Below are 25,647 nucleotides of genomic sequence, written 5' to 3'. Positions count from 1 at the left end.
AAAAATTATCAATGCCTCTTATCATCATACACCCTTGTAGTAAGTCACCTGTCATTCTCCTTCACTCCAAAGAGAAAAGCCCTACTTTGCTCAACCTATCCTTGCAAGACATGCTTTCTAATCCAAGCAGCATCCTAGTAAATCTCCTCTGCACCATCCCTAAAACCTTCACATCCTTCCTATGAGGTGACCAGAAGTGAACACAATATTCTAAGTGTGGTCTGACCAGTGTTTTATAGAGCTGTAGTATTAACTTGCAGATTGAACTCAATCCCCTAACTAATTAAAGCCAACATACTATACACCTTCACTGCCCTATCAACGTGCGCGGCTGCTTTGAGGGATTTATGGACATGGACCCCAAGATCCCTCTTCTTCTACATGGCTAAGAATTTTTCCATTATCTCTGACCCTGCTTTCAAGTTTGATCTTCCAAAGTGTATCATTTCACACATTTACAGATTGAACGCCATCAGCCACTTCTCGGCCCAGCTCTGCATCACTGAAACCTACAATATCCACAAACCAATTTACTAACCCATTAATATTTGATGCCCAGCTTGGGGTCAAATACAATGCTGAGATCACAATCTAGTTCTCCCAAGATAGTGTTGGAAGTGTGATGCGATACAGCAAAGGTAGTGGCTTTGGTTTTGTTGATGTCCATTTGGAGGAAATGCAGGTTATGCTGAACTGAATAATGACCAAGCAGCACAAGAGAGGCAGTGGGGAAAAGTTGAAAATAAGAGAAGTAGGTGAAGTTAATTTTCAATGTGCACCCGGAACCTGACATTGCTCCCAATGTAATTAGTCATGCAAGGGCAGAGCAAACGAACGTGTTAGGAATTGTCAGAGCAATAGTGTAGGAATGTTCAAGGGGATATTTTAGAGATTCTCTGGCTGCAGGAGGTAAGAGGAAAAGAAAATATCAGGAATAGACTGCTGCATTTCAGTTGATAACAGGACAGTCATGGCAGAAGGACAATACAGTCAAATGTCAAAGGGCTGCAAGAGGTGAAAATAATTTCTAGTTTTGATCTACAGATTTTTCCCCCAACTAACAAAATGTAAAGGACAATACAGAATATAACTAAAAATGATGCCATCCGAGTCATTGTTGAGAAAATAAATCTTTACTTAGACTTAAAAACCATTTCCTTAAAAGCGAGTACATGAGTTAATGCTAACACCCACATATCATATCTCCCTAAGTAAATGCATTATCAAAAAATAATCAGGAAAATCCTGCTAGTTCCAATTCTTTCTGCAAACACAGATTAAACAAAACTCTACACTAGTTCTCACGTACAGAGAGATTGTGAACTTCATATGTTTGCGATTTCTACTCTCACAATCTAATCTAGATTCAGATTTAACATTCAAGATTTTAAATTGTGTTGTAAGAATGAAACCAGCCACAATGCACATTTCATGCAGTCTAATCATCCTGAAGTGCTTCACAACTAATCAATTCTTTTCAGTGTATTCGGTGTTTGCATACAACTATATCCCACAGTTATTCTGCCTTCCGATGTTCCTATTCATTAGTGTACAGGTTGCAACGCTGGGAGAAGTGATCTGCTTTCTCACAAATCATTTACCCGTACCTCAATCTTGCATTTCATCTAAAGATATTTCTAACAATGCAGCAATCACTCAATACTGTACTAAATATCAGCTCAGAAGTGCAAATCCTAGTATGGCACTTCAAAGTATAATTTTCCAACACCAAAGCAACAGTGTGCTACCAATCAACCTAGTCAATTTAATTCTAACCAATCCAAACACATTACTCTAAAATGTACTGATGTGAATTTCTATATACACACTGAAAAATGCTGGATATTCTAAACAGAAAACCAGTAAATTGGAAGACGTTCATATAATTAACTTATGAAATTATATTCCAGATAAAGACACCTAGACTTTAATTACACATTATTTGGATTTTCATTTCATAATATGGAGAGGATGTGAAAAGTAGCATTCTGTGGAAAACACTGTAATCCGTGACCCTCTCCATCCACATAGTGAACTCTTAGGAGGCAGTGATCACAATATAAGACAAAACAAAGGAGCAGAAATTGGCCATTCGACCCATCGAGTCTGCTCCGCCATTTTATCATGAGCTGATCCATTCTCCTGTTTAGTCCCACTCCCCCGCCTTCTCACCATAACCTTTGATGCCCTGGCTACTCAGATACCTATCAATCTCTGCCTTAAATACACCCAATGATTTGGCCTCCACTGCTGCCCGTGGCAACAAATTCCATAGATTCACCACCCTCTGACTAAAAAAATTTCTTCGCATTTCTGTTCTGAATGGGCACCCTTCAATCCTTAAGTCATGCCCTCTCGTACTAGACCCCCCCATCATGGGAAACAACTTTGCCACATCCACTCTGTCCATGCCTTTTAACATTTGAGATGTTTCTATGAGGTCACCCCCTCATTTTCCTAAGCTCCAAGGAATACAGTCCAAGAGCGGACAAACGTTCCTCATATGTTAACCCTCTCATTCCTGGAATCATTCTAGTGAATCTTCTCTGTACCCTCTCCAACGTCAGCATATCCTTTCTTAAATAAGGAGACCAAAACTGCCCACAGTACTCCAAGTGAGGTCTCACCAGCGCCTTATACAGCCTCAACATCACATCCCTGCTCCTATACTCTATTCTTCTAGAAATGAATAACAACATTGCATTCGCCTTCTTCACTACCGACTCAATCTGGAGGTTAACCTTAAGGGTATGATTGAGTTCAATTTGAAATTTGATAGGGAGAAAGTAAAATCTGTGTAGCTGTATTTCATTGGAGTAAGGGAAGTTACAGTGGTATGAGAAGAGTTGGCCAACGTAAGTTGGAAGGAGATGCTGGCAAGGATGACAGTAGAGCAGCAATAACGTGAGTTTCTATGAAAAATGAGAAAGCGCAGGATAGGCGTATTCCAAAAATGAAGAAATACTCAAATGGCAAAATGGTACAACACAACATAGAAAAAAAACAGCAGAAAGACAGAGGATTGGGAAGCTTTTAAAAACCTGCAGAGGGCAATATAAGAATCATTAGGAGGGAAAAGATGAAATATGAAAGCAAGCTAGCAAATAATATCAAAGTGGAAAGTAAAAGCTTTTTCAAGTATGTAAAAAAATAAAAGAGAGATGAGAGTGGATATAAGACCACTAGAAAATGAGGCTGGAGAAATAATAATGAGGGACAAAGAGATGGCAGATAAAGTAAATGAGTAGTTTTGCATCAGTCTTCACTATGAAAGACACCAGTAGTGTGCCAGTTGTTGGAAGAGTGAGAGAGAAGAAAAGTGAGTGCAGTTACAATTACAAGAGAGAAGGTGCTCAAAAAGCTGAAAGACCCAAGGTACCCACACCAGATGAACTGCACACTAGAGTTCTGAAAGCGGTAGTGTTAGAGATTGTGGTAGCATTAGAAATGGTCTTTCAAAAATCATTGGACTCAGACGTGGTGCCAGAGGACTGGAAAATTGCAGATGCCACTCCACTCTTTAAGAAAGGAGGAAGGCAGCAGAAAGGAAATTATAGATCGGTTAGCCTGAACTCAGTGGTTGAGAAGATGTTGGAGTCAATTGTTAGGATGAGGTTATGGGGTACTAGGTGACACAAGATGAGATAAGACAAAGTCAGCATGGTTTTCTTTAGGGAAAATCTTGTCTGACGAACCTGTTGCAATTCTTTGAGTAGATTACAAGTAGGATAGATAAAGAGGATGCAGTAAAGAACTTTCAGAAGGCCTCTGATAAGGTGCCACACATGAGGCTGCTTACCAAGTTAAGAGCCCATGGTATTACAGGAAAGTTACTGGCATGGTTAGAGCACTGGCTGATTGGTAGGAGGCAGCAAGTGGGAATAAAAGGATCCTTTCCTGGTTGGCCACCAGTGACTAGCGCTGTTCCGCAAGGGTCGGTGTTGGGACCACTGTATATCAATGATTTAGATGATGGAATAGATGGCTTTGTTGCCAAGTTTGCAGATGATACGAAGATTGGTGGAGGAAACAGGTAGGCTGCAGAAGGACTTAAGACAGATTATGAGAATGGGCAAGACAGTGGCAAATGAAATACAACATTGAAAAATGCATGGTCATGCAGTTTGGTAGTAGAAATAAATGCGCAGACTATTTTCTTAATGGGGAGAAAATCCAAAAATCCGAAATGCAAAGGGATTTGGGAGTCCTTGTGCAGAGCACCCTAAAGGTCAACTTGCAGGTTGAGTCAGTGGTGAGGAAAGCAAATGCAATGTTTGCATTCATTTCAAGAGGTCTAGAATACAAGAGCAGGGATGTGATACTGAGGCTTTATAAGGCATGGGTGAGGCCTCACCTCGAGTATTGTGAACAGTTTTAGACTCCTCATCTAAAAAAAACATGTGCTGGCATTGGAGAGGGCTCAGTGGAGGTTCACAAGGATGATTCCAGAAATGAAAGAGTTATCATACGTGGAACATCTGACAGCTCTGGGTCTGTACTCATTAGAATTTAGAAGGATGAGGGATGATCTCATTGAAATCTTTCAAAAGTTAAAAGGCCTTGACAGAGTAGATGTGGAAAGGATGTTTCGCATGGTGGGAGAGTATAGGACAAGAGGGCACAGCCTCAGAACAGAGGGGTGTCCATTTAAAACAGAAATGCAGAGACATTTCTTTAGCCAGAGGGTGGTGAACGTGTAATTTGTTACCACAGGCAGCTGTGGAGGCCAGGTCATTGGGTTATTTAAGGCAGAGCTTGATAGGTTCTTAGTTGGGCATGGCATCAACGGTTATGGGGAATGGGCCTGAGGAGAGGAAAAAAAGGATCAGCCATGATTGAACGGCGGAACAGACGATGGTCCAAATTGCGTAATTCTGCTATGTCTTATGGCCTTGTGGTCTAATATCTAATAATCATGGCACAGCTAAAAGGAAGGAGAAACATTTAATACTACCATGATGATTTATTCCAAAGATAATACATTAATCACAACAATAAAATGATAAAAGTATTTAGTGTTGTTTCTGGGATACTGCATTACACAAATTGGCTACAATATTTATCTTCTGGGACTATAAACAGTAATTCTTATGATGCATTTTGAGACAAGTCTAGTAAGTAATAACTATAACAACTGCAAGCTTTTGTTTTAAAACATCTGATATTTAATAAATTAGATTACCTTCGGGTTTAAAATGATTTCCATGTCAATGCCATTTTGTTTTTGTAGTCTTTCAATTGCAGCCAAAGAAATCCACAAGTTATTGGTGTTGAAGATCTTGAACTTAGTGACAGATTTAAACTCATCGACATGCGCTTTTGGTACCTGAGCTATCTCCAGCAGTCTCAGCTTTCCATCATATTGAATAAGGGTACCACCCTGAAGAGCAATGGCTTCATGAGAATCAAATGTGAAAATAAGCAAACAATTCAAGTTGTTATTTCCACCTTTTAAAGAATAACAAAGAGGAAGTAATTCTGAGAGTCACACTCAATGCATAGAATTCAAACATGAACTAAAATGATCACAATGGCATACAAGTATTCCTATTTATTTGGAAAAGCCAAGTATTACTTCAAGGATAATTCTTTATGACTAATAAGCAGAATACTGAACATGTATATGAAAATAGAAGTTCATTATTGGACTTTTGAAACACTGCTCAAGAAAAAATGTCATTTTAAAATAATACTTCACTTTTGTACCACTTGCTCCAATGCAAGATTTTAATGCATGAATAGGAGTGGGAGGGAAAAGAAATTAACTGAAGTTATTGCAATGCAAGGAGTTATAAGAATTAAAGGCAAGTACAGGATTTACCTGAGAGGTCCCAATCCAGAAAAGCTCTGGAAAATCCAAACTGTCCAAAAATGGCCACTGCAGGACAACAAAATGAGCGTTTCCCCAAAATGTTCTTAAAAAAATAACCCATGCATGACTGAAGTAGGAAATACATCAGGAGCACAGGGTTGATTCAGACCTGGATTTCCAAGTGAAACTTAGAAACACACATTATTGCTTTTCGGTCCAGAAAAAATGTAATCCAAAACCAATGGAAATTGTTTTTCAGTCTTATGCTATTGATTTTCTAGGGAAATTTATCCAAAAATAAAGGAGTATGTATTTATTAATGCAGTGTTAAAGCAAGTCATGTCATTTTTAAAGCCTACAACTGAAAATTTCCTTTAATATTTCAAGCCAGAATCACTTCTGACTGCTCTTTCCTTACTTTGTCTTCAACTGATTACAAGTTCCTGAAATTTATAGGTGGTATTTATTTGATATAGTTCCTCATTTAAATCATGTGTAGTTAAGTTATTGTTGGAAAACTGATGAAATTGAAATACTGAATTGCTTAGCATTAGATTCAGTTTATGACAGCTAGTCTATTTACTTAAAAAAAGGCTGATGACATTTACTTTATGCAATTTTTCGCTACGTTATTTTTACATATGCTTTGACTGAGTTGCACTACTTCTTTCTCAGCAACATTTTACTAGTTTCTTAAAGTATGACTTTTCAGAGTCCTTCCAGGTAGAACTGCATTTGTTCAAAGAGTTGGTCTACCCAATTTCTAATAGGTCATTTCAGTTCTTAGTAAGCATGTTTGTAAGCATGCATTTTTCAGTGCACCAAGGCCTTTGGAGAATTTCTTTATTTTTCGCTTCACAAATACTGGACCGCCTTGGCCCCTCAGTGATTTCATGGACTCATGATCCCATATTTTGGGAAGCCAAAAGGTGGATATACCCAAAAAGAACTGCAAGACCTCTCATAGAAATCTGAGAAGTATAGAGGGGATGCATGTTAGAAAATTACAACTACTGGGACCAGAAATTCATCTGGACTAGACAGACAAATACCATGGCTACAAGTGGACCAGAGCCTACAGCAAATGACTCCCCCACCCCACCCCGCCACTGTAGATAGCAGTAGCCTTTCTACTATCTATAAAGCACAACTCAAAATCACTCTCTACTTGCTTGAATGAGTGAGGCTCCAACAGCTCTCAGGAAACAACACCATTCAGTACAAAACAGTCCTTTTGATTAGAACCCCATCAATCATCGCAAACATTCATTGCCTACCCCACCAGAGCAATGGTTGTATTATGTCTCAAGCACAAAATACACTTATACTTACCTAGGCCACTTCAGATCTTCAACCTCTAGAATCAAGAACAAAAGTAACACCTGCCTGCCTTAGAAATTTACCACAAGTCTACCATTACGAGTTGACTCTTGGAAATCCAATCACAAGCAACAGAAATTCTACAGATGCTGGAAATCCAAGGAACACACACAAAGTGCTGGAGGAACTCAGCAGGCCAGGCAGCATCTATGAAAAAGAGTACAGTTGACATTTCAGGCTGTGACCCTTCAACAGGATCTCGGTCCAAAATGTCGACTGTCCTCTTTTCCATAGCTACTGCCTGGCCTGAGTTCCTCCAGCATTTTGTGTATGTTGCTACCCTTGGAAAGGATTCTCACCTTCTCATGACAATTTTGAATAAGTAATGAACGCTGGCCTTGCATCATCACCTGGAGCCCAAAAAATAAATAAGCTCTACAAGAAAAATACAAACGTGAATCACTGGTTTATGGAGTTAAAAGTCTAGGAAGTCAGTAACCATTTCAACATGATTTGATGCTGCCTTGACCTAGTGAGCTCCTCCAGGCGCAAGATTCCAGTTCTGCAGTCTCTTGTGTCTCAGCACTATTAGAGTTTGTCACAAGTCTCAACAACATTAACCAATAGTTTCTGACAAGATTAAACCCAAGTGTGTCAATCTGTGCTGTGCTCTGGCATATGTACAACATCAAGCAATCCTGCAGTCACAAAACATTTAGATGTGTTTTCAACGTTTTGAAGTTTTTTTTTAAACATTTGAGCTCAAAATTCGTTTACTTTTCAGTCCACAGCAGTGAGATTAGCCGATACGTGTCTGAATATGGGAAGAGCATATAATGGGATTCTATCCGTGTTCTGTGCTTTGCTTCATTCTTGCTGCACATTCCAACATGCAAATCATAAATTATATATTTTATATTTAAAATACTTAAATTTTGTGATGCTTGATATTTGAATCTAAAACAAGTTAATTACCTTAACATCTGCTCTAGTCTTGTCAGTTACTTCCATAACAAATTCACACTTCCTTCCATTTGGTGGATTCAAAAGATGATGAAGAATGTACAGATCAACAGTTGCTCCAAGATTATCAATGTTGGATACAAAAATATATTCTTTCCCCTGTTGGAGAAACATTTCCAATAGACCCGAGTTGTAGAAGCTGGCATAAATGTCTCCATGACCTGGTGGATACCAGGCCTCTGCATTAGACCCAGAACTAGCTATTTCTTTAGCTACAGGAAGCAAGGATTCTCTATTAATCCGTGGGTACCTGAGGAATAATTTTAAAAATTGGGAGATTTTACTAAAAACAAATTTTCTAACTAGATCTAATAGAGTAATGGAAAATTCATATTAATACATCCTATTCTATGACAACTGGTCTAAAGTTAAGGAATTCGTAAAACCATCACATAAATGTTTTTAGTATTCTATGTTGTTGAAACATTGAACTCGAAACCATTCTCTTTTGCTGTAGTGGGTAAAAATTAAGACAACTAATCTATCAAAAGTAGTTTATTTCAACTGTACTTAGATTTCAGGTAAAGCTTTCCCTTGTTGTGAAATCTACTTTCATTTGAAACCTAGAAATTGTTAACATGGTCAAACATAATAAACAGGTAATACTGTCCTTTCAGTTATTCTTTGTCTTGGCTGCAGGGCAGCAATAGACATTATTGGTTGGGCAAACAAACTAAGAAAATTACAGGTTTACAAAACTATAGGACAATTTATGCTAGACCTAGTAGTTGATGCTGTAAAATTGATATGGTGCATGTATTTACTGGTTAGGAATCAAAGCTATATTGCATTACTGAACTACCATCAATAAACTGGGAGTGTCATTCACTGCTGGCAAAACTATTATATTACCAGGCTGCAAAATACACTTGTAGCACATCATTGGCTGTAAAACATTCATTTAACCGGAAGTTATGCAATTCTTCTTCTGAAATAGGAAGTATATCTGCTAAATTTATGGAAAAATGAATCATAGTTCAACAATTCATTTGCAATTGCATTTAAAATGATGTACCTTCTGACAGGAAAAATCTGATGGTTAATGCTCTTAGAGTATAAAGTGGTAGCCAGGTTGCTACTGACAATGGATTAATGCTGCTTCCATCAAATGCTCATTAAAAAGTACCAGTGCTAAATGGGTGATCAACAGACACTTAAAAACAGCTGAGACTGTAATCAGATCAAACTGAGTTACTAAATTCACAAGGCAGCCTAGATCTCTGTCTCAGAGGCCAATGTTAAGACTGTCTTTAAAGAGAGTGAACCCTCACAAGGCGGGAGGTCCCGATGGAGTACCTGGTAAGGCTCTGAAAACCTTTGCCAAACAACTAGCTGGAGTATTCAAGGACATTTTCAGCCTCTCACTGCTAAGGGCAGAAGTTCCCACTTGCTTCAAAAAGGCAACAATTATACCAGTGCCTAAGAAGAATAATGTGGGCTGCCTTAATGACTATCGCCCGGAAGCACTCACATCGACAGTGATGAAATGCTTTCAGAGGTTGGTCACGACCAGACTGAACTCCTGCCTTAGCAAGGACCTGGACCCACTGCGATTTGCCTATTGCCACAATAGGTCAATGGCAGATGCAATCTCAATGGCTCTCCACACGGCTTTAGACCATCTGTTCAACACAAACACCTACGTCAGGATACTGATTATCGACTACAGGTCAGCATTTAATACCATCATTCCCACAATCCTGATTGAGAAGTTACAGAACCTGGGTCTCTGTACCTCCCTCTGCAATTGGATCCTCAACTTCCTAACCGGAAGACCACAATCTGTGCTGACTGGTGATAATATATCCTCCTCACTGACGATCAACACAGGTGTACCTCAGGGGTGTGTGCTTAACCCACTGCTCTACTCTCTATATACACGTGACTGTGTGGCTAGGCATAGCTCAAATACCACCTATAAATTTGCTGACGATACCACCATTGTTGGTAGAATCTCAGGTGGTGATGAGAGGCGTACAGGAGTGAGATATGCCAACTAGTGGAGTGGTGCTGCAGCAAAAAGTTGGCACTCAATGTCACAAGACGAAAGAGCTGATTGTGGACTTCAGGAAGGGTAAGATGAAGGAACACATACCAATCCTCGGAGGGATCAGAAATGGAGAGAGTGAGCAGTTTCAAGTTCCTTGGTGTCAAGATCTCTGAGGATCTAACCTGGTCCCAACATATCGATGTAGTTATAAAGAAGGCAAGGCAGTGACTATACTTTATTAGATGTTTGAAGAGATTTGGCATGTCAACAAGTACACTCAAAAACTTCTAGTTGTACCATGGAGAGCACTCTGACAGGCTGCATCACTGTCTGGTATGGAGGTGCTACTGCACAGGACCGAAAGAAGCTGCATAAGTTTGTAAATCTAGTCAGCTCCATCTTGGGTACTAGCCTACAAAGTACCCAAGGCATCTTTGGGGAACAGTGTCTCAGAAAGACAGCGTCCATTATTAAGGACCTCCAGCCCCCAGGGTATGCCCTTTTATCACTGTTACCATCAGGTAGGAGATACAGAAGCCTGAAGGCACACACTCTGCAATTCAGGAACAGCTTCTTCCCCTCTGCCATTCGATTCCTAAACGGACATTGAATCTTTGGACACTACCTCATTTTTTTTAATATACAGTATTTCTGCTATTGCACATTTTTTAAATCTACTCAATATACGTAATTGATTTATTTATTTATTAATATTTTTTTCTCTCTCTGCTAGATTATGTATTGCATTGAACTGCTGCTGCTAAGTTAACAAATTTCACATCACATGCCGGTGACAATAAACCTGATTCTCATTCTGAAAAGATTTATTTACCTGCTTTGGTTAAAGGTATGAATCTTCACTCCATAGTGATTATATTTCTGTAATATCTTCTTAGTATCTTCATCAGTGTTGAATGAGTTCATTAAGACGAGGGGAACATCTGCATTGTACGTTCTGTTCAAATGCTAACAAAAAGATAAATTTAGATTTGATTCTACAAGGGGAAGTTTTGATAACTGATGTATCTTGTACTGTACATTGTTACACAAGCTATTCACCAAACTCTGCTGTTTTTACTTACACCAGCACATCCAGTTTCAAAATCCCACAATAATATTCTACATTTTCTTATACTGACTCAATATTCCAATATGGCTTCAGAGAGCAAATACAAAATGAATATTTGCATTTCTACAGCACGCTAACATTAACAGAAGAGATTGTGGAGGCTTTAGTAGTGATCTTTCAAGAATTACTAGATTCTGCAATGGTTCCAGAAGACTGGAAAATTGCAAATGTCCCTCCACTCTTTAAGAGAGGGAGACAGTGAAAGAAATTATAGGCCACAAACACGAGAAAGTCTGCAGATTCTGGAATTCCAAGTCAACACACACTAAATGCTGGAGGAACTCAGCAGGTCAGGCAGCATCTTGTGAAAAGAGTAAGCAGTCAACGTTTCAGGCCGAAACCTTTCTTCAGGACGAGAAGGAAGGGGGAGGATGCCAGGATAAAAACGTTAACATATGAGGAGTGTTTGAGTGCTCTGGACTACACTCGCTAGAGTTTAGCAGAATTGGGCAGTAGGGGAGGAATCTCATAGAACCACATTGAATACTGAAAGGCCGAGATAGAGTGTATGTGGAGAGGATGTTTCCTATAGTGGGGGAGCCTAGAAACAGAGGGCACAGCCTCAGAATAGAGGGATGTCCATTTAGAACAGAGACGAGGAGGAATTCCTTTAACCAGAAGGTGATGAATCTGTGGAAATCATTACCACAAACAGCTGTGGAGGCCAAGTCATTGGGTATATTTAAAGCGGAGGTTGACAGGTTCTTGATAAGTTGGGGTGCCAAAGGTTACAAACAGAAGGCAGAAAAATGGGGCTAGGGGGATAATAAATCCCTCTACAAGCTACAATGGAGTGGTGGAGCAGACCCAATGGACCAGATGAAATTCTGCTTTTATTTCTTATGGTTTAACTATGCACAGTGCCTGATTGGGAGATGGTCAGGTAACTACAAAGTCACTCAAGCCGAGTGGCCACAACAATGTAATTTGTATATCATCCTTCACTCAGGGCATTTTTTTCTGGATAAATCACATCATTTTCATTGGGAGTAGTTGCACACACCAATCAAAAATGTATTTCACAGCCTCAGTTTATACTGAGTAAATTAACTGTTTACTTACAATTAACTGTGTTCCTAGCAACACCCTAACTTCTTTCCAACTCAGTCAGTGGCAATGCTGTTAGTAGATACTTAAGTTAGATTAAAAAGATGTCCCTAGACAGTACATTTGACAATTTGATCAGAGCTCAATGCACACTCAGCCTGACAATAACATTAACAGAAGTTTAATTTGAAGAGCTGTCCGATGGCAATTTAGAGATGAATATTCACAGCAAAAGGAAAACGGATAGAAGGAAAAATGGTATAAGGAGGTTGAAAAAAATTTGATGTACAAAACCTGTGTGGCTGATTCATTCACCAATGGTGTGCCTACATAATGGGTTGGAACAGAGATGTAAAACTGTTAAGGAGGCAATCAGAATCAGAGGGAGGAATATGGTTCCACACGGTCCCCTGAATGACCCTCCATGTCCAAACAACTATTCATAGTGACCTTACACTTGCCTGAACCTTTATTTATATTTTAAGTAGTACTTAGAATACAGAAGGCAGTCAAAAGCTGATCACTGGTTAGCAATGTGTCTACAATGACTTCAGTACCCATGCTTATGGCCTGATCTTACCTCCATGTAGTCTTTTGTCTTCTACCTCGCTGCTCCCCCAGTTTCATTTTGTAAACTACAAACCCTCCACTCTTGCCCAAGTTCTGAGCAAGATCCCTGATCTAAACAGACCCAGCTGTGTGGCAAAGAAAGCACAGCAGTGTCTCTTCCACCTCAAGCAGCTAAAGAAGTTCAGCACAATCCTCAAAACCTACAGGGGCACCACTGAGAGCATCCTGACTAGCTGTATCACCACCTGGTATGGGAACCACACCAACTTTGGTCACTAGGCACTGCAGAGAGTGGTACAGATAGCCCAGCGTATCTGTGGATGTGAACTTCCCTCCACTGAGAACATTTACAGCAGTAGGTGTGCAAAGAAGGTCTGGAAGATCTTCGGGGACACCAGTCACCCCAAACATAAACTACTTCAGCTGCTTCCGTCTGGCAAATGGTACTGCAGCATTAATGCCAGGACTAACAGGCTATGGGACAGCTTCTTTCTACAAGCCATTAGACTTATGAATTCACATGTCTGTACATTGCAACAGTCATAATGCAAAGATTTTTACTCTCTCACACTGTGGGATGGATGTAAGGTTCAAATAAATAAATACAACCTTTTTTTTTTCTTTCCACGGATGCTGATTGATTGGCCAAGTTCTTTCAGCATTTCTGTTTTTTTAGTTTTAGATTCCAGTTCTTGCAGTTCTATCTGTTATTCATCATTCTCACAGGAACTTGAGCACCAGTTATTCTTTCAGTATCTAGCCAAGCAGCCAGACAACCTGACTGTTGTCTGAATGCACTGTATTGTCTACTTAGGCAACAGTACAAGTCTGTATAGCTCGGGGTTTCATTAGAGAAGCCCAAACCAATTTTATGTGGCTGGGTACAATACAACATTCCACCAATTAGAAAAAGTCAACAGCAAAATTACATGATAGTTGAATGCATTCTAGATCAGAACAATTTGTTCTTACCTCTATCTGCAGTACTGTGAGGTCCAGGAACGTATTCTCATTACGTACACTAATCAGACTTTTGGGCCCTTTGCAACCCATGCTAGTGCCAAGTCCTCCATTCAACTTCACCACCACCAGTTTACTTAAAAGTGAAGCTATATCATCTGGCAATCCTCGGGCCTGTATTTTATCATACGACTGAATCTGGAAGTAGAATTGAAATTTTAAAGAAATGCAACCATCATGATACTCCAAACTTATCAATATTCATTCAAAAATCCAATGTCAACTGATAAATTATAGCAAAATATTTTACTTGAGCACTTCTGTTGCTCTTTATTTAGGATTAAACTCCCATTACAAATTACAAATGCTGTAAAAGGGAGGAAATGAGGTTCAACCGACAAAAAATTCAACAAGCTAATGATGAAGGATAAGGCAATAGAGCAGAATAGCCAAATGGTAATATTAATTATGTCAGGTAGGGACACAGCAAACAAACATAAGATTGCAGTCAAAGTTGGGGGGCGGGGGGGGGGGAGTAAAAATAACAAAAGGCTTCTTATCAGAATGTGTACAGCATTCAGAACAAGACAGAATTGATGGCACAAATTTAAATAAATGGAAATGATCAAATAACCATTGTACTCAGTGTAAGTGCCCAAGGACACATACAGTAACATGGGTAATAAAGTAATTATGAGAGTCTTTACTATATAGTCTGGACAAGTTAAATTTAGCAATAGCAGCATGGAGAACAAATTCATAGACTGTATGCAAGATAGTTCTTCACTATGATGACCTAGAAATCTAGCACAAAAACTTTTTTCTTACATAAAACATCTTGTATTGTGCTAACAGTAGTTAAGGGGCCTTGGGGAGACAAATAATAATTAGAATTTTATATTCAGATGAAACACAATATTGTTCAATTCAAAGCTATGATCTTAAATTTAAAGCATATACATAAGTGTAAGGCACAAGTTAGCCATGGTAAATCTGATAAATATGAAAACGTAGAGCAGTATGTAAGCACTGGCTAACATGCAAGGTATTAATGCTGTTTGTAAAAAATTTATCTCCTTCCTCTCATCAGGTAATGCCTTGCTTCCTTTCTGGTTGAATAATCTCTGGAATGGTTAGCAAAGTCAATGTAGGAAACGCAAATCTCTTCCACAGATGGTAGCTGGGAGGACAGACAGTGCATATTTTGTGAAGTGCAGCACTCCTCTTGACTTATGCAAAGGTTCAGTTCTGCATGCTCATAACGAATTGCTTTGAGGTTCTCAATACTGTCCCAAATACTCTTTTACCAAACATGAGGAAGTCAGTGGGTATATTGTATTTCTCCAAGGAGGTTTTGAGTAAATCCTCAAATCTTTTCCTGTCTGCAAGGTCATCTCTCCTCATGACAGAGCTCTGCATATGGTCTATTCAGAGATCTGCTGTAAGGCAATGTGAACCACGTGGACTGTGAGAAGGAGCCAACTGAGTATCATTAAGGCCTCAGTGCTGGCGATTGCCGACACTGATTCACATCCTTCCAGTGTATGGGATGGCCACAATGATATTCTGTCCCCCAGTGTTTTGAGGTGTAGGCAGTCCAGGTGTTATAAGCATATATGATAGTTCACCATGAGTTTTGTGTGAAAGTCTTAGGTCTTGATCTTCAATCTCCTTTTCCTCAATTGACCAAAGGCTGTGCTAGCACAATGAAGCCAGTGGAAATTTTCATCATTAATGTTTACCTTTAAAACCCAACTGGTAGCTTCCAAGATATGAAAAAGTACTATTTTACATATACTTCTTAGGTGTATTAACACTGTTGAGTTTAAGATAACAGTTGAAATGAAAAATGCTTAAACATGTTGCCAAAAAGCAGAGCAAGCCAAAAGATTGGGTAAATTACAGCATATGATAAAAGTGTAAGTTACCAAGAAATAAAAACACATTATTGAAGCCATGATATATACGTACAAACTTTGTAGAACAAAAAGGTTCCCTGTGCACGGCAGGGAATTTGGGGCTGATGTTGTTGTTGCGTTTTGTGCTGGGTGGGGGTGGGGGGGGGGTTGAAGATTGCGTTGCCATTCTTTTTTTGTGCGGGGGGTGGGTTTGCTGCTTCTCCTCGAACTGACTTCCACGGTTTTCTCTGTTCTGTGGCTATCAGGGACAAGATGGTGACGGCATTCATCAGCAATTCTCTGCAGGCTGCAGAAAATTGAACAATTTTTCCTTAAATATTCCCCTTTTGAATTACTTTTGCTGCAATTTGCAGAATGCAAATTTCCTTTTAACAACAGACTATGAAATTACATCAATGATCTTCAGATCTCTCGTTCGATGATTAAATGCGGAGCAGAAGTCAAGAACTACAACAAAGCAGTTAAGGGTCAATGCCACGGCCAAAAACATGGTAGGAGAGGTGGAATTCAAACCAAGTTGAAAGCTTAGAGAGATGAGGCTTAGCATCTTGTGGTGAATGTGCAGTCACTGGAGAATCCAAAACTTATGATCTCAGGCAAGGCAGCTGTATCAGAGGCAGATCTCAAGTGTTTGTTGCACTGAAACTTGGTTAAGTGTGGATACACCGAATGCAGTGATACAACTGTAAGGTTTTACGATTGAACCGTGAATTCTGGTAAGGAAGAAGGTAGCAGTGTGTGCTTTTTATTCAATTCTCATTGGTGCACAGACGTAGGGGTTATGTCGACTTCTTGTTCCCCTGACTTAGAACAATTGATGATTAAATGTACAACATTCTCTTTGCCTCAGGAGTCCTCATCCATGATCCTAAGCACGGTTTACATAACACCATAGGCCAATTATAAGCAACTACTCACAAAACTGCACGGTTGTCTGTAAGTAAGAAACAGCCCATCCCGATACATTTCAAATTATAGTCGGTGACTTTAACCAGGCCTGCTTGAAGAAAACCCTGCTCAATTATCAGCAGCACGTTACCTGTCGTACCAGAGATCCCAACTTATGAGACCACTGCTACACTACAATAAGGAGAACCTATCATTCGTTCCCAAGACCGGATTTTGTCCAGTCAGATCATTTGGCTATACTCCTGCTACCTGCATACCGACAGAGCAAAACGAGCAAGGCCCCAGACAACGAAGAGGTGGTTGCAGAAGGCAGAGAATTGGTTACAGCATTCCCTTGGATCAGTGGACTGGGCCATGTTCGGGAAATCAACTGAGGACCTGAATGACTACAGCAGGGTCATTAGATTTTAGTAAAACAGCTGTGGTGAGAGTGTCCCCATGAAATTATTCAGTGCATTCCCCAGTCAGAATCCCTGGATGAACAATGAAACCCAGAATCTGCTTGAATCTCCAGACATTCAAGTCCGGAGATCACGAATGCTACAAGAGGTGCAGGTATGATCATCAGGTGCAGGTATAAAGCCATCTCAGGAGCAAAACTGAGATTCCTGAGTAGACTGGAATCAATGAGGGATGCTCAATAGCTGTGGCAGGGTTTGAATGCCCTAACCTCCTAGAAAGTTAAAAACTGTGACATAGAGGACAACAGGGTTTCACCTCCTTCTACCACCTCTACCACCACTCTGCTCCATCTAGCAGAATTAGTCCTTACTCTTAATAATTTCTCCTTTGGCTCCTCCCACTTCCTCCAAACTAAAGGTGTAGCTATGGGCACCCGTATGGGTCCTAGCTATGCCTGCCTTTTTGTTGGCTTTGTGGAACAATCTATGTTCCGTGCCTGTTCTGGTATCTGTCCCCCACTTTTCCTTCGCTACATCGACGACTGCATTGGCGCTGCTTCCTGCACGCATGCAGAGCTTGTTGACTTTATTAACTTTGCCTCCAACTTTCACCCCGCCCTCAAGTTTACCTGGTCCATTTCCGACACCTCCCTCCCCTTTTTAGATCTTTCTGTCTCTGTCTCTGGAGACAGCTTATCCACTGATGTCTACCACAAGCCTACTGACTCTCACAGCTATCTGGACTATTCCTCTTCTCACCCTGTCTCTTGCAAAAACGCCATCCCCTTCTCGCAATTCCTCCGTCTCCGCCGCATCTGCTCTCAGGATGAGGCTTTTCATTCTAGGACGAGGGAGATGTCCTCCTTTTTTTAAAGAAAGGGGCTTCCCTTCCTCCATTATCAACTCTGCTCTTAAACGCATCTCCCCCATTTCACGTACATCTGCTCTCACTCCATCCTCCCGCCACCCCACTAGGAATAGGGTTCCCCTGGTCCTCAGCTACCACCCCACCAGCCTCCGGGTCCAACATATTATTCTCTGTAACTTCCGCCACCTCCAACGGGACCCCACCACTAAGCACATCTTTCCCTCCCCACCCCCCTGCTTTCCACAGGGATCACTCCCTACGCGACTCCCTTGTCCATTCGTCCCCCCATCCCTCCCCACTGATCTCCCTCCTGGCACTTATCCGTGTAAGCGGAACAAGTGCTACACATGCCCTTACACTTCCTCCCTTACCACCATTCAGGGCCCCAAACAGTCCTTCCAGGTGAGGCAACACTTCACCTGTGAGTCGGCTGGGGTGATATACTGCGTCCGGTGCTCCCGATGTGGCCTTTTATATATTGGCGAGACCTGACGCAGACTGGGAGACCGCTTTGCTGAACACCTACGCTCTGTCCGCCAGAGAAAGCAGGATCTCCCAGTGGCCACACATTTTAATTCCACATCCCATTCCCATTCTGACATGTCTATCCACGGCCTCCTCTATTGTAAAGATGAAGCCACACTCAGGTTGGAGGAACAACACCTTATATTCCGTCTGGGTAGCCTCCAACCTGATGGCATGAACATTGACTTCTCTAACTTCCGCTAAGGCCCCACCTCCCCCTCGTACCCCATCTGTTACTTATTTTTATACACACATTCTTTCTCTCACTCTTTTTCTCCCTCTGTCCCTCTGAATATACCCCTTGCCCATCCTCTGGGTTCCCCCCCCACCTCCTTGTCTTTCTTCCCGGACTTCCTGTCCCATGATCCTCTCGTATCCCTTTTGCCAATCACCTGTCCAGCTCTTGGCTCCATCCCTCCGCCTCCTGTCTTCTCCTATCATTTTGGATCTCCCCCTCCCCCTCCAACTTTCAAATCTCTTACTCACTCTTCCTTCAGTTAGTCCTGACGAAGGGTCTCGGCCTGAAAATTCGACTGCACCTCTTCCTAGAGATACTGCCTGGCCTGCTGCGTTCACCAGAAAAGATAGTGGATTTGGCCCAGTTCATCACAGGTAAAACCCTCCCAACCATTGGGCGCATCTACATGAAATGTTGCCGTAGTAAAGCAACATCCATCATCAAAGATCTTCATCACCCAGGTCATGCTCTTTCTCGCTGCTGCCATCAGGTAGAAAGTACAGGTGCCACAGGACTTGCACTACCAGGTTCAAGAAAGGTTACTACCCCTCAACCATCAGGCTCTTAAACAAGAGAAAAACAACACTCATTTAAAGACACTTTGATCTTGTTAATTCATGCTCATTATATATTACTATTTATTTATTACCTGCATTTGCAGTTTGTTGTCCATTGATCCTGTTTACAGTTACTGTTCTATGGATTTGCTAAGTATGCTGAAAAGTCACCTCAGGGTTGAATGATGACATGTATGTACACTGACAATAAATTTTAATTTGAACTTTGAATCTCATAATTGTATACAGGTTTCCCCAGCCATCCGAAGGTAGAGCGTTCCTATGAAACGGTTCGTAAGCCGAAATGTCGTAAAGTGAAGAAGCAATTACCATTTATTTATATGGAAAAATTTTGTGAGCGTTTGCAGACCCAAAAATAACCTACCAAATCATGCCAAATAACACATAAAACCTAAAATAACAGTAACACATAGTAAAAGCAGGAATGATATGATAAATACACAGCCTATATAAAGTAGAAATACTTTTCCACAATCATTACTGAACTGTTCTCCATAGCAAAAATCTCACGCAAGCGCCGTCGGCAGAAAATCTCACACAAGCGCTGTTGTCAAAAACACGGTGCAAGCGCTCTCCAGCAACCTTTGAGCTATGAAGCTGCCAAGTCATACCAAATAACACGTAAAAATACACAGCCGATATAAAGTAGAAATAATGTGTGTACAGTGTAGTATCACTTACTGGAATTGGGAAGACAGCGCAGAGCACACTGACGATGGTGTGGTAGATCGAGTCGTCGCAGGTTGGGGTGGTGCCATGGCCCCCACCCTCCAGGCCGCCGAGCGGTACATTGCCGCGGGGCATGCAGGGGTCCAGCGGTAGCCGGGAGGCATCCAGCACATCTTTAAGAAAAAAGCCAAAATAAACATGCTAATTAATTAGGTGCTGCCCGGCACATAATTGTCGGCCCAGATCAGTGCCGATTGCTGATTGCATCGCCTTTGATCTGGGCCGACATTTAAGTGTGGGGCGGCACCTATTTATTTCGGCTTTTTTCTTAAAGATGTGCTGTGTGCCTCCCGGCTACTGCTGCATTCTCCGTGAATCGGTACAGTATCTGTCCATGGCCTGGGTGTTGGGGTGGTGGGACACTAGGGTGTCATCTCCTCGTCTATTTCCATTAGAGCAGGCAGCTCATCTTCTCCTATGACTGCCCGCTTCGATGTCAAAGGTCGAGGTTCGTCATCTGCTGTGGCTGATGTGGAAGGCTTGCTTGACTGCTGAGCCTCGCGCATTTTTCTATCACACAGTTCTTTGTAAGGACTCAAACCATGTTGCAAATATCTCCTAAACCTACGTACCCTTTCAAAATTAAAGTCGTACTTATCATTGCAGTGAAAATCTCACACAGTTGCTTCACGTTCATTTCGCTACTGCATTCGGTTTCGATTGTTATCCTTTCCTCTTCCAATTGCATCAGCTCTTCATCTATCAGTTCTTGGTCATGGGATGCCAAAACCTTTTCAACATCATCTTCGCCAGCTTCCACAAGCCAAACTCACGTTGTCCTTACTTTGTTCACCACGATCAAAACGCTTAATTATGTCTAATTTTACACTAAGTATAACACCCTTACGAGCTCTTTTAGGCTTTTCTGACACCATAGAACTCATCTTGCAAACGGCTGCTCGGGGCGCGCGCTGCCTTTTATCGCGCACTGATTTTTTCGCGCGCTGCTTTTTTTTTTGTAACAGTGAAATCATCTTCTGAAAGCAAAAACAGGGTACTAATGTAGGTCTTTCGTAACAGTGAGGTTTCGTAAAGTGAACGTTCGAAAAGCGGGGGACACCTATACTGTATACATACTTTGATAATAAATGAACTTTTGAGATTAGCAAGTGCTCATATGGGCTCCCCACAGACCACGATCAAGAAAATGTATTAGGGAATAAGGAAATGGAAGAGAAAACTAAATAAGTATTTTGCTGTCAAGGCTAGTGGAATAAATTGAAAGAAATTAGCATTAGTAATGTAAGCATGTAACTTGGGAAATTAAACAAAACTGAAATAAATCCCCCAGACTTAATGACTTGCACATTCATTGTGAAATAGCTTGTCATCTTCCAAAATAGTTCCCACAGAGTCTTAGTGAAGTACAGCACAGAAACAGGCAATTCAGGCCATCTAGTCTATGTTGAAACAATTTAAACTGCCTATTCCCATCAACCTGCACCTGGGACCATAGCCCTGCATACCACGTACCTATCCATTTTTCTCTTAAGCACATTGAAATTGAGCTCACATGCACCACTTGTGCTGGCAGCTCATTCCAATCTCATGACCCTCCGAGTGAAGAGGTTTCCCATCATGTTCCCCTTAAACTTCTCACCTTCCACCCTTAACCACGACCTCTGGTTGTACTTTTTCCAACCTTGTATATATCTCTTCTGTAGATAGGTGACAAAAACTGCAAACGGTACTCCAATTAGGCCTCACAGATGTCTTATTAAAAAAATTAACAAAGTTGTATAAGTTTCTACAATGCAATAACAAAAAACAGTAAAAAAGGTTTATACAGTGCAAAACAAACATATCAAATGTACAGTTCATAACAGTTAAGGAAAAGCACCCATAGTAGAATCCTATAAAGTTAGTTACCACCCCACCCTCCCACTACCCAACTCCAAGTCAACCTTACGATATATAGAAAAGTTAATCAGAACTGTATTTATAAAAAGGTATACTGCCTACTACCTGAGCTATAATATGTTTACACATTTTAAAAAACAGTGTCTTAACCAAAAGAAGCTGGAAGTAAGGGATTTAAATGCAAAAAAAGAGGGATAAACCCTTAGTCTAAACAGGAATTATGAAAATGTTCAAGAAAAAGTCCACACACCTTTTGGAACTTTATGTCCTAACTAAGAAGTGAATAATGAATCTTTTCAAGGTCTAAGCAGGACATAATGTCTCTGAGCCATTGAGCATGAGTGGGTGGGGCAACATCTCTCCACCTAAGAAGGACTGCACGTTTGGCCAAAAGAGAGGCAAAAGACAGTGTACAACGTTTAGTCGAGACTCAGGCGTGTATCAACTTCTCCCAAGGTGCCGAAAAGAGCAATCAGAGGGTTAGGTTCCAAATAGCAAATAAGTATATGGGATAAAGTTAAAAAGACATCTCTCCAGAATTTCTCCAAGCTAGGACAAGCCCAATACATATGAATAAGGGAAGCCTCACCCCCTTTACACTTGTCACAACAGGAACTAGTATCAGGATAGAACCGCGATAATTCAGTTTTAGGCATATAAGCCCTGTGTACAACCTTGAACTGTAAAAGGCAGTGGCGAGCACATAAAGAAGTTGAATTAAGTGACTTGAGAATTGAATCCCAAACCTCGTCGGACAGAAAAAAATTTAAATCATGCTCCCAAGCAGTTTTAATTTTGTCAAAGGCGGCTCGCCTCAAAATGGCTAATATTTCTCGAAAAGTGGATATTAAACCTTTACCCAATGGGTTCGTACGAAGAAACAAGTCCACAACATTTTTATCGGGTACCTCAGGAAAGTTTAGTATTAAAGAGTTGATAAAACGTCTAAGTTGGAGATATCTGAAGAAATGAGTGTTGGTTAGGTTGAACTTTACAGACAGTTGTTCAAAAGTTGCAAAGCCATTGTCCATGGAAAGATCTTCAAAGCAGCTATCTGTGCCAGTCTTGAAATGTGAAATCCTGCATAGAAGGCTGAAAAAGATGATTACGTAGAATAGGACTAGCGAGAGAGAAACCATGAAAACCATTATATCTTCTGAACTGAGCCCATATTATCAGAGTGTGTCTGATGACAGGATTAACAATTGATTTAGGCAGATGGCAAGGAAATGCGGATCCAAGAAGTGCGGGAATAGAGAGATTCTTATAAGAGTTCAACTCCATTGCCACCCATATTGGGCAGTTAAACTGATTATAAAAGTAAGACCAAAGATGAGACAACGTATGTTGGCTGCCCAGTAATATAAACGAAAATTGGGCAAGGCCATACCACCTGCCCTTTTAGGTTTTTGAAGGTGAGCTTTATTTAGTCTGGGACATTTGGTCTTCCATAGATAGGACGAAATAATAGAATCTAACGAGTCAAAAAAAGCTTTAGAAAAAAAAAATTGGTAAAGACTGAAATAAGTATAAAAATTTAGGAAGGATATGCATTTTAACAACACTAACTCGACCTATCAGGGACATAGACAGCAGTGACCACCGTACTAGACTCTGTTTTGTATGGTTTAAAAGATCAATGAAATTTTCTCCAAGAAGATGCTTATAATTCCTTGTTACTGTAATGCCAAGGTAAGTAAATTGATTATTTACTATTCTAATACTTGTGCTTCTCTGTTTATTGGAAAGAGTTCGCTCGTATGTAAATTAAGTTTGTATCCGGAAAGCTGGCTAAATTTGTTAAGGAGTGAAAACATTGGGGATAAGGAGGTAGTTGGATTTGATATAAAAAGTAAAAGATGATCAGCATAAAGAGAGACTTTGTGCTCAACACCACCCTCCAAATCCCCGACAATTCAGCACAGCTATGAAACGCAATTGTCAATGGCTCTATAGCCAGATCAAAAAGTAAGGGACTTAAAGGGCACCCTTGCCTGGTGCCACGTTTAAGGTTGGAAGGTTGGGATTGCTGAGAGTTGGTCAAGACAGAAGCAGTGGGGTGTGAATATAACAATTTAATCCACGTAATAAAACTTCGTCCAAAATCAAATTTTTCTAAAACCGCAAAGGGATAATACAACTCCACATGATCAAATGCTTTCTCCGCATCTAGAGAAATGAAACATTCAGGAATTCCAGCTGAAGGTTAGTTTAAGATATTAAATAGACGCCATATATTTAAAAAAGAGAGATGATTTATAATAAAACCAGTTTGGTAGAATTAAGGGTAGAATGTTCTCCAATCCGCGGGCCAAAACTTTAGCCTAAATTTTAACATCAACATTTAGCAAAGAAATCGGCCTGTACGAAGAACACTCTGATGGATCTTTGCTTTTTTTCGCTAAAAGAATAATATATGCCTCATTAAATGATGCTGGCAATTTACCTTGTTTAAACTAGTCGGATAAAACTAAAATTAGTTGAGGCAAAAGCTGTGAGGAAAATGATTTATAAAATTCTGCAGGGAATCCATCAGGTCCAGATTTACCAGACTGCAATACAGAAATAGCTGAGGTTATTTCCTCCAATGATAATGGCTCATTCAGTTTTGCTTTGAGATCAGGAGAACGGGTAGGAATATTTAAACTATTTCAAAAATGCTCAACAGAAATATTATCATTTAAAGATTCAGAAGTATAGAGTCGAGAATAGTAATTCTTAAATGTGTCATTAATTTCAGAATGATTCAAGATAATGTTCCCATTTCCCATTTGAATTTTTGTAATATGTTGTTTAGATTTAGAGCGTCTTAGTTGGTTAACTAAAAATTTACCGGATTTATCACCATGGATGTAAAATCGGCTCTTACTTTCCAAAAGTTGGCGTTCAATTGGGTGAGTGGAAATAAGATTAAACTTAGTTTGAAGTTCCACCCGTTTCTTATACGACTCCGTATTTTTCGTCTGGGCATATAGTTGGTCTGTTGCTTTAATTTGATTGACCAGATCTAATCACTCTTTATGGGTCTTTCTTTTCAGGTTCACAGTATATGAAATTATTTGACCCCTTAGATATGCTCTCATAGCATCCCGAACAACCTGACTTGAGGTTTCAGATGACGTGTTTGTATTTTTTAAAAAAAGCTATCTGGTCCTCCATAAGTTTTACAAAATCCTTATCCGACAACAGGGTCAGATTAAAACGCCAATGTTTATTCATTTGGGGGAAACCAGGAAGAATTATAGACAGGGTGACTGGGACGTGATCTGAAATCAATATACTCTGACAGTCACAAGAGCGAACAGATGGAATCAGCTGATTATCAATTAAAAAATAATCAGTTCTAGTAAAAGTGTGATGGACATGTGAAAAAAAAGAGTAATCTCTTTCATTTGGATGGAAAAAATGCCATACATCGGAGATACCATAATTGGAAAGGAAAGACTGAATTGATAAAGAAGATTTACTTGGTAGTCTAGAAATAGAGGACGATCGAACCAACAATTAAAATCACCGCCCAATATGAGAGAATATGAACTCAGCTCAGGCAACAAAGAGAAAAAAAATGATCAAAAAACTCCACATCCTCCGAATTGGCAGCGTATAAGTTAGCCAAGACTACCAGTGTGTTATATAATTTACCCAAGACAATAATAAAATTTCCATTTGTATCAGATACTTTGTTATGAAGCCCAAAGGGAACATTTTGGTTTATAAGAATTGAAACCTCTCTCCCACCTCTGGCTTTAACCTGAAAAGTAGAATGGAA

At 40.3% G+C, this 25,647-nt stretch overlaps 1 protein-coding gene across 2 annotated transcripts in view; it reads right to left on the bottom strand.

The window, feature by feature from the left end:
• ugp2b (UDP-glucose pyrophosphorylase 2b) overlaps nucleotides 1–25,647 on the bottom strand; it is a 55,082-nt gene that overhangs the window by 6,611 nt on the left and 22,824 nt on the right. For both annotated transcript variants that reach the window (XM_072265413.1, XM_072265412.1), the window contains exons 4-7: nucleotides 13,864–14,049; nucleotides 10,978–11,111; nucleotides 8,108–8,405; nucleotides 5,183–5,380 (exon numbers count right to left, since the gene is read on the bottom strand). In XM_072265413.1, the coding sequence (XP_072121514.1) occupies nucleotides 5,183–5,380; nucleotides 8,108–8,405; nucleotides 10,978–11,111; nucleotides 13,864–14,049 (816 nt within the window). The remainder of the gene's footprint in view (nucleotides 1–5,182; nucleotides 5,381–8,107; nucleotides 8,406–10,977; nucleotides 11,112–13,863; nucleotides 14,050–25,647) is intronic.

This window comes from Mobula birostris, chromosome 8, assembly GCF_030028105.1.
Source record: "Mobula birostris isolate sMobBir1 chromosome 8, sMobBir1.hap1, whole genome shotgun sequence".
In the NCBI taxonomy this organism is placed as follows: Eukaryota; Metazoa; Chordata; class Chondrichthyes; order Myliobatiformes; family Myliobatidae; genus Mobula; species Mobula birostris.
Note: the sequence above shows the minus strand (reverse complement) of the source record. Positions and strands in the feature narration are given on the sequence as shown.